The 9,875-nt window shown below is 36.0% G+C and overlaps 1 protein-coding gene across 1 annotated transcript; it reads left to right on the forward strand.

The window, feature by feature from the left end:
- Window positions 1-566: 566 nt before the first annotated feature.
- LOC107008094 lies at window positions 567-9,724 on the forward strand. Its single transcript, XM_015207002.2, has 2 exons — window positions 567-1,138; window positions 8,090-9,724. The coding sequence occupies exons 1-2, from the start codon at window positions 674-676 to the stop codon at window positions 9,539-9,541; spliced, it is 1,917 nt and encodes a 638-aa protein (XP_015062488.1). The 5' UTR covers window positions 567-673; the 3' UTR covers window positions 9,542-9,724.
- Window positions 9,725-9,875: the final 151 nt, after the last annotated feature.

The raw sequence follows: 9,875 nt of genomic DNA on the forward strand, positions 1-9,875 counted from the left end.
TTTTTATTTTAAATATCAAATTAATCTAATCTAATTTTAAATAATAAATAAATTGACTCTGAAAAAGCACAACACACAATGTTTGGATAATTGTTATCCATTGTATTGTATTGTATCGTTATTATATCTAAAATGTTTATTTTGATTGTTACTTAAAATGTATTATATTGTATTGTTAAATTTCATTGTTACATAACAATGAAAATTCCTATTTTATGGAACCAATTTTGTGTGTTCCCATCGTTACATAATTTCTTTTTCCAATTATGTATATTACATAATATTTTAAAATAATATTTTACTCTTTATCTTAATTATTTAAATCTATTCAAACCTCCTATCCTAGAATAATGGGTAACAATGATCCAAATAAAATGTATGGGATATATAAAAGTATCCCAAAATTATGTTCCTTCAACCATCACACCAAACATGTCCTAAATCCTAATATTATATTACAAGATAATAATATGTCAATTTGTACACAAATTTTTGAATTAGATAAATTGACAATTCTTTTTTTTTTCTTTCATAAAAAATAAAATAAAATAAAATAAAAAATGCACAATAGAGAGAAGAAACGACATCCCCAAATCCCAATTGACTGAAAACCCTATATAATATAATAATGTACAATGAAGAAGTGTGTAACGTAAATTGAAGGAAGAAATCCATGGATTTTTCCGGTCAGTACCAGCAGCAACAGCAGGGTGCCGGTGATCCTTCTCAAATCCAAGCTTATGATCCATCAATGTATGCTCAATACCCACAACAATCGACTGACCCTTCTCAAATCCAATCATATGATCAATCTCACTACCAGCAACAACAGCCGGCCGACCCTTCTCAAATCCAACCCTATGATCAATCAACACAAGCTTACTATGCATATCCATACAATCAAGGTTACAATCAGCAATACTACTATCCTCAAGACTATTATTCAAATGCCTATCAACAACAGCAATACCAGCATGAACCTACTTCAATTCACCCACCTGGGGTTCCGATTCCGCCGTCTACCGATCTTTATGCCTCAAAGCAGCAACCCCAGTATTCGTATTATCCTCAACAACAAGGAACTAACTATGGAGAGGTTACTACTGTGACAATGCCCAATGTCTCCCACACACCTACGGTATGTAATTCCTTTGCTTTTTCATTTTTTTTTTCAAAAAAAAATAAATATCTTTGAGCTCTGGTTGTGTGGGTGTTCATAGAATGCAATCTGGGTATATTTGATTGGGATGATTTTAGAATTTTTGAGTTTATTGAACCGTTGGTTGTTTGGATTTCTGTAATATCCTCTAAAATAGTGTTAAAAATTGAAACTTTTAATGGAGCACTATTCCTAAATTGAACATTATAGATAGATGACATATACGAAGATTGAATGGTTTGGTGCGAAGCTTGGGGTGGTAGTTTTAGGTCTTTCTTCTTCTTTAGAAGGTAAACAGGCAATTTTTTTAAGAACAGAAAAATTAGCACAAAGATCGTGCTTGATATATCGACAAGATTTGATTGTGATTATGAGGCCTGTAGGTAGTGAGTGGTACTTAAAAGATCAGGCATTCTATAAACTTATTTACAAGAATCAAATGATACCAATTAATGAATGTTTGATACTTTTAGATTTAAAAAAAAACAATGAATTAAGCTAGCCTACGATAATAGGCTGTTAACTGGAAAAGTTGTTCCTTTTGTTTTGTTTATGCAAAGAGCATTGGTTAATTGTATTTATTATCATTTTGAGAACATGAATTCACGTTTCCAAAAGCTATATTGTTTGTATCTCAAGGGAATATTTTTGGTTCCGAGTGTTCATGGTGCAGATTAGGGGGGGGGGGTCATATCTTAGGTACTCCATCTGTTTCAATCTATCTCTTTAAAATAGAATGTCACTTTCTCTATTTAGTAACTCTTGAATTGCAACATTCTACATGACATGTTTAAGAGCAGAATATTTTACTTAATGAAAGAATTTCAAAAGGACAAGAAACTGAAGAACATAATTCTATATGTGTATTCTCTGTATCCTTGTGAACTTTGTTATGTTATTACTTTTTTTTTTTGTAAAACATAGGCTTCTAACATAAGCTATACTATGATTCTTTGAGAATTTTTGCCTGCTGTTTACTTAGACCTTCATAGCACTAGCTATATGTTAACAAAATTAAAAACACTCTGATTATTTAACTAAACTGCTTGAGCTTGGTACATTTGAAATTGATAACAAGGCTAAGCTTCCTGCCAGAAGAAGCAGAGTGTGAGCAAGTCTATTGTGCCTGTTTTGCTCAGCTAATTATACAAGATCTCTACTGTATTTTGCATGCTTTATACGAGCTTTGTTTAGGAAACAGGTAAGACTGTCTCTTGATTGAGAAGCAACAGTTTCCTCTCAAAGACTCTATAAACCAGATCAGCGTCTTTAAAAGATATAATTAGCTGAGCAAACAGTCTGTCACACTAGGCAAGCTGATAAGGTGAGCTTGAGCTTCAACTACATATCATGGAATTGGCTCAAGTTTGCACTCGAGCTAATACCAGCTTGTGGATTGTTACAGTGTCAATCAGACCAAGCTCAAACAGCCTGTTGTCATGGCTCAGTTAGCATGGATAACTCTCTTTCCACTTAAAGTTGCTTTTCTCCTTTGCAGAAATGCTTAGTCACAAGAGTTGGGATTCCCTGAAGATTTTACTGGTGTTTGATATGGTACAAGATCTCTCTAAGTCGAGAGAAGTACACTCTTTTTCTTTTTTCTTTTTTCTTTATTCCTTTGGTATTTCCTCCTCCCCAACTCACCATTCTGGTGGGTGCTTCATGTATTGCTCTGTGATTTTTATCACAAGTTAGATCACTTCTGAAAGAGTAGGAGGAGATTTCCATTGGTTAGCCCCTGGTTCTTAAAACTTCAAACCATAAGTAAATACCTAATAGAGTTTTCAGTGACGGGATTCCTTCTTTTTTTATTTTTGTATAGGAGATCAAACTGTAATTGACAAACATCACCTTACTGTTTGGCTGTTTATTTTAATGAACTCCTTACATACCAGTTTTCAAAAAAAATTGTTTATCAAACTAATGTATGCTTTTACCTCTTGTAAGATTCAGATTCTAACATATATATACAAAGTTACCAGTTTCAAAAAAAAAAAAAAAAACTAATGTATGCGTACTGTATCTATGTTATTGAAAAGTTGATGCAGCATTTCCTGAATGATTTAAAGCCTGCTTGGATTGGGATGTTTTAGGTTCTTTTAAGCCAAAATAACAAAAATAAGCCAAAAGCCATAATTTAGAATTCCTAACTTATGACTCATGCTTATAAGCCATAAGCTAGCCTATAAGCCCATCCAATCATGCCCTAACCTGTTTTCATCTATTTAGCAGTTAATAGGCTGCAAATCTCTCCAGTATAATAGTTTTCGACCAGTCAAATTTGACCATCTAGTTTTGATTGATTTTTTTTTTCTTCCTAAATAGATGGGAAGGCTACTCAGAATTTTCTTTCAAGTGGTCCTAAAGTGAAGGTAGGCTTTGTAGAACACTTATAAGATACATCAATTATATATGAGAGTGAATGTTGGGCTGCTTAAGTTCAATACATCCACAAGATGTGTGTCACAAAGATGTAGATGCTAAGATGGATGTGTGGTCACACACAAGATTATACAAGATTAAACAACATAACACTACAAGTTTCAATTTTTTTTTTAAATGTTGACATTTGGCAAAAGGTACAAATATCACACATTAAAGGTAAAATAAGATGTCACTTGAGATGGTTTGATCATGTCCTATGTCGACCTCCAGAACTTGGTGTGAAATTATGGTAAAAGAAGTTTGTAAAAGGGTCGAGTTAGACTTAAATCACATAAAAAAAAGTACTTCTAGTTGGGTTAAAGTATGTTTACTTTCGGTCATATACTTTCTAGAAGTCTTTATCCTACAAGAGATTTATATGCTTTCTTTTTTATTATCATTTTATTTTGTTTAATTTTGGGTGATATGAGCTTAAATGGAGCGACATTTTCGGTGAGGATTCATATAGTCGACCATAAATTGTCTAGAAAGAGGCGTAGTTGTTGGTGTCATTGTTTTTCCTATAAAAAATAGAAACAGTTACCTGTATGTTATTTACATAAGAAGCTGCATTTGACGGCTTTTCAATTTATTAACACTTCTCTCTTTCTGTTCCTAGGAAATTTGTAATATATGGCCTCCATATATTTTTCATTACATAGTCAACATTGGTATTCAAAATCTTTCAAAGATAAGCATGATTTTCTTTGGTCCACCACTTTAAATGGTTAAATAATCTGTTCTTCATGTTTGAGATAGACCTGGTCAATATCTTCCGAATTCTAGGATTTACTTGAAAAAGTTTTTTTTTTTAAAAATTGTGAACATATTTGATACTGTAATATTTTTGCCTTAATGTTTGTCTACGCAAGACTAAATATTTTAGAGGGTTGAGGGCATTTTTGCTGGTAAAAGTAACTCTTTTCCTTTTCCCGTTATCTATATTTTATATTAGACTCAATATTCACTTCCTCTCACTTTCCAGTATTACCTGACACCTTGTTTAGTGTTGATACTGTATAATACCTATTAGAACTTAAAGAGATTAGCTTCTTACATGTTGAACAGAGTTGACTACACGAAGTCCCTAAAAGTTTGGTTCACTACCCCAGACCTAAGTTGCCCACACTCTTTACTTTTGATGCCGCACCCGTGTCGGATTCTCCAAAAATACAACTTTTGGAGAATCTCACATGCGCCCTTTGCCATTTTTGAAGAGTCCTAGCAACGTGGCCCCAGACAAATTGGTGGACTTGTTGGGATAGAAAGTAACAACAGATATTTCAAATCAAACCGAGAAATATTCTTAGCCTAAAGTTTGGAGCTATTTTGTTGCTGTGCTTTTGGTGCAAACTAGTTGTTGTACAGTATTTAGATATCTTGTTAGATTAGATTGGAGAAATGCACAACTTGTAACTATGTTTTGATGCGCTGGCTTAGTGCTTTTTCCCTTTTAATGCAATACCTTATTTCTATCCAAAAAAATAATAACTTTAAGAGCTCAGTATGATATTCGTACCTATTTAAAATTAAGGAAAATTAGTGGTAGATTATATAAAGGTTTGTAATATACTGAACTCTTTAAGGTTGTGCCATGCTTAGGAATCTTGGTATTTTGGTATTTTCCCATTTAATAACTACTTTTCCTGCTTAATTTACTCTAAAATTGTCTTTCCATGTTGTCTGAACTCCTCACTTCTAGTGGTCTAAACATCTACATGAGGATGCTCTTGTATATTCTAGTCAATTCTGTTCGATCTCTTTTCTCTTTTCTTATTTTCATGAGTATTAGAGAAAGCAAAAGTATTTGGTCAGAGTCTTACTATCACCTTTCGTAAAAAAATTCCCGTGCTTAGCGATGAAACAAACTTACCCAAATGTAAAGGACGTGTTAGAGACATGATTTAAGTAAATGACTGTGTTCCTTCACTACTCAAGCTTTTAAAAGAGACGTCCGACACAATTCAATATGGCATTAAAGTTTCTGCAATCTTGGGAAATTGAAGTAGCTTCTACCTTAAGGTTTCCCACATTGCAAATGAATTTCCTTCTTACATAATTTTGTTAGTCTTGTTTCTTCTGGTGACTGTTCTAGAGTCATCATTCTACTATGCATTGATGATTTTGGCATCATTGCCTTTTCCAGTCTCCTTTTGCCATTATTTTGGTCATTTGTTTCTGCAGTGTGTGACACATTTGCCGTTCATCATTCAATTGACCTGTCAAGTCTGTTCTCTAACTTGTCAAATTAGCACTTTATTTCTGCTGACTTGTCAAGTCTGTAGTCCATATTTGTCTGCTCAGCACCTTATTCATGCTACTTCACTGCCTAGTCAGTGCCACATCACCATCCAGGGACAGGACCCTCTTCAGTCAGAGCGTGCTTGAGCTCCAGGTCGCCTTCCACTGGCAAGTGAGTTTCTGGTGAGCAACTCACTCTCCAGAATTGCTCAGTTATCACTACATTGTCATTCAGTGAAACACCGCTCTTCAACCAGTGCCTTGTCAGTACCAAGTCGACATCCAAGCGATGTCACTATCTGGGCATCAAAAGTAATATCAGGTCATCAAACATAATCTTTACTGAAAGTCTGAAACGATCTACATGTAACTAACTGTCATATTTATTACACTTGCACATTTATGAGTCATATCCTAGCACTCGTCCTTGTACTTCTTTTCATATTCATGAATCCTTCAATTTACTTAATGATGAGATTTGTACCTATATCGGGTGCATGCATTTAGAGCTGTAACATAACCTTTATTTTTGATTTGGTTGGCTCTTGCCATAAGCCTCCACGTGCCTTGTCACCAATGTGTTGCTGCCTTGCTGGGTTGCTAGCATTCCTTGTGTATCTCTTTGCATGTGTTTCCCCGTCAAATGAGTCATTGGAGTGAGATATTTAGTCTCACACTTTCTGTAACATTAAGATGGCTGATTTTCTTTTCTTAGTTGATTGCATTTTTTGTCCCTTCCACTGCATTACATTCATTGGACCGTCGATAACACCTAATGGAGTTACATTTTTTGATCAATAATTAGAACACTGATGGAGTTGTATTAACTTTATTCGGATGTGAGAACTAAAGTAAAATTTGTTTAATCTTCATGAGTGGTCCTTATGGAGGTTCCCCAACTACTTTACATTGAGAAAGCTTCCCGAATAAGGTTGTTGGTGGTCATGGATGTTTTTCATTTTCATTTTCCCAGTAGGTTTGATATTCTGAGCATTTTTTCTTATTTTGATAAATTGATCTTCATATTCTGGTCATACCTGTTCAAGTGGCGAATGCACCTACATTTAGGAACAAATAGGCTTGGTTTAGATTGATGAAGGATTGTGTTAGGAACAAGTACAGTTAGGACTTAGGAACAAGTAGGGTCAGTTTAGATTGATGGAACATTGTGTTACAAAAAGATGAATGAATGATGTCCATGTTAATATAGTTTCAGCAGCTAAAATCGGTTGACTTTTATTTGCTTTAGATTGATGACTTTGTTTTAGGGCCTACACATGAATTAGCAGAGGTGTTAACTAGTATGGTAGGGGAAGTATGATAACTATGTTTAGGCATTTAAGCGATTGTCATTTGATATGTCAAGAACTTATCCTTTTGGGTCTCATACATTATGCAAGATGGAATCTGGATATAGTATTTCCACATACTGTTCACCGAGCTGACTGTTTTTAGGGTGAAATTTGAAGTATTATTCTGATAGGGAGTTGCTTCTCGATGTAGCCTTGTGTTTTAAATTGATGCTAGATATGGCATACAATATATCAGTGGTAAATGAAAGAGAATGCCGTTCACCATCCTTTAACATGGTGAAATTATCTGGTAAAAGAGGTGGCTAGCAATTGGGTTCTGTTTTCTGTTTGCTGCTTCTTTTGTCCTGTTAACTTCCTCATTAGTGATTAGAAACACTTATGGGTATATTAAATTCCTTAACTGCAAGTTAACCCAACATTATCTCTGAATTGGTAATTAACTTTTGTTCATTTTCCTTCTGGGGGGTTGGGGGAGGGTGGGAACAAGGAGATGCATGCATGAGCTCTCTTTGCTTATCCCATTACTATGTCAAGTGTTTAACACCTAGACATAAAGTCCCTGCAGTCAGTCAAGTCTTTTCTTATGGTGCCAATGAATTTATACTTGCTACTATTATAGACTTCTTTTCTCTTTCAATACTCGACCTGTATTAATTGGTTTTACATCATGGAGGAGCCTGCCTTCTGTAATACTGATTCTGTTTGTTCGTTTTGCCAACTTCTCTACCATTCCTTCAGCTATGCTAAGTTACTTCATGTCTTCTGCTGCTCATACAATTGTGTGCTGATTTGCTTTTTGTCTAATTTTGTTGTGTTGACCTATTTAAGATGACGAGATTGGTTCTTTTGGTGTATATATTACTGTTTTGACTTGGTATCAGCATTAAGCTCTCCAGCTGATCCATTGATGTATAGAATATTCCAAATCTTTGAACATATTTGCATTCTGCAGCTCGCACCATCTCCATATAAAGGTAAAGGTAAAAGGGGTGGCAGGCCCTATAGAGGAGGTGCTCATGGCCATCTTGGTGGTGGGCAACTACAACCTAGCTACACATTACCAACATATGCTGAGAACCAACCAAAAGTTTTTCAAGGAGCATCACAGATCCAAGGTGGCCTATCCCAAGTTAAACCTTCATCATCTGCCTCAGGTAATTCAGCTCCTGTCCGTCCACCTCGTATGGCTTGGTGCGAACTCTGTAGGATTGAATGCAACACACCTGAAGTTCTTGAACAGCATAAGAATGGAAAGAAACATAAAAAGAACCTGAAAGCCTATGAAGAGCGACAGAAACTGAACAAACAGATGGATGGAGCACATGGTAACCAGACAACAAATTCTGAAGTTAAGCCAAGGATTTCTTACCAGCCTGTAGTTGAGGGATCTGGGCAGCTGCCGCTGGGGCATTTGCCTTCTGAAACTGTAACTGGAGACAGACAGCCGCTGCCCCAAGAGAAGCTTCCTCCTCAAGCTGTTATAGAGGAAGATGTCGGTATTACCGGAAAACAAAAGGTTGAAGAGACAGATCCTGTGGATCATATTCAAGGTCAAGGGCGTGGAGTCAAGCGCAATCTAAGAGGTGGACGAGGCAGTAAATTGATGAAGACACAGAATGGCTCAAGAAAACCTGCTGTGCCTCCTAAGCCCCAAAAAATGGTTCCTTTAATATGTGAACTCTGTAATGTAAAGTGTGAATCAGTAGTTGTTTTCCAAAGCCATCTGGCAGGAAGGAAACACCTTTCAAATGTTAAGGACTTCCAAGGCCAACAAGCAATGGTTGGACAAGCTGCTCTCCAAGCATTATACCCTGCTTTGCAGGCTCTTTACCCAGCACTTCAGGCACTATGCCAACCTAATTCTGGTGCATCAACTTCTGTCACTCCTCAAGGTCATCAGCACAATCTTCATGAAATACTGGGTATTTTGACTCAACAAGCCCTTTCTGCTATCCCTCAAGATCAATTGTTAGGTATTGGAGCAGCAGCCACTTTGGCTATCCCTCAAGATCAATTATTAGGTATTGGAGCAGCAGTCGCTTCAGCATTTCCTCCACCTTCAGATTTATTAGCTCAGGACAGCCAAGGTTCCAAATTACAAGGTTCAGTATCAGAAGAAACAAGAGAGAATGCGGCTGCGGAGGATGGCAGAAATTGTGACCTTTCGGTTTTACCGAGCACGGAGTCTAAACCAGAAGAGAACATTGATAATAAACATGAAAATGTGAACTTAGAAGTTGAGAAAAAAGCTATGTCTGTTGAAGAGCCATTGAGGTTTGGCACTAGCGGGGATGTGTCTTCTACATCAGCAGCACTGGATGCAGCTGTTTCAGTTTCAAATAGTGAAGTAGTGTCATCAGATTGCGTTGCCCATTCTGGATTAGATGGGAAATTGGCTGATTAAAGTCATTAATTATTCAATAAATTAATGAGTGGTGGGCAAGACCACAAGAAGGTTTTATAAATGTAGTTAAACTCTCTTTTGGAAAAAGTGAATAACATTTTGAATATGTAGGTGAAGTGGTGTTGTTCAGGCCTTTTCCTGACATATATGCAGATCTAAAACATTCTTAATCTTTTTAGCCAACTGTTATATTTTATTTGATGGTTTTGGATTCGCCTAGAGGGTGAGAAGGCCTGCATTTCTTGTTTTGCTATTGCTATTGATTTGTGGTCTCATGTCATCAGCATCTGCATTCATTAGAAGTCACTTGCACTTCCTTCCAGTTCATCTCTTT

This window comes from Solanum pennellii, chromosome 1 (genome assembly GCF_001406875.1).
Source record: "Solanum pennellii chromosome 1, SPENNV200".
Classification (NCBI taxonomy): domain Eukaryota; kingdom Viridiplantae; phylum Streptophyta; class Magnoliopsida; order Solanales; family Solanaceae; genus Solanum; species Solanum pennellii.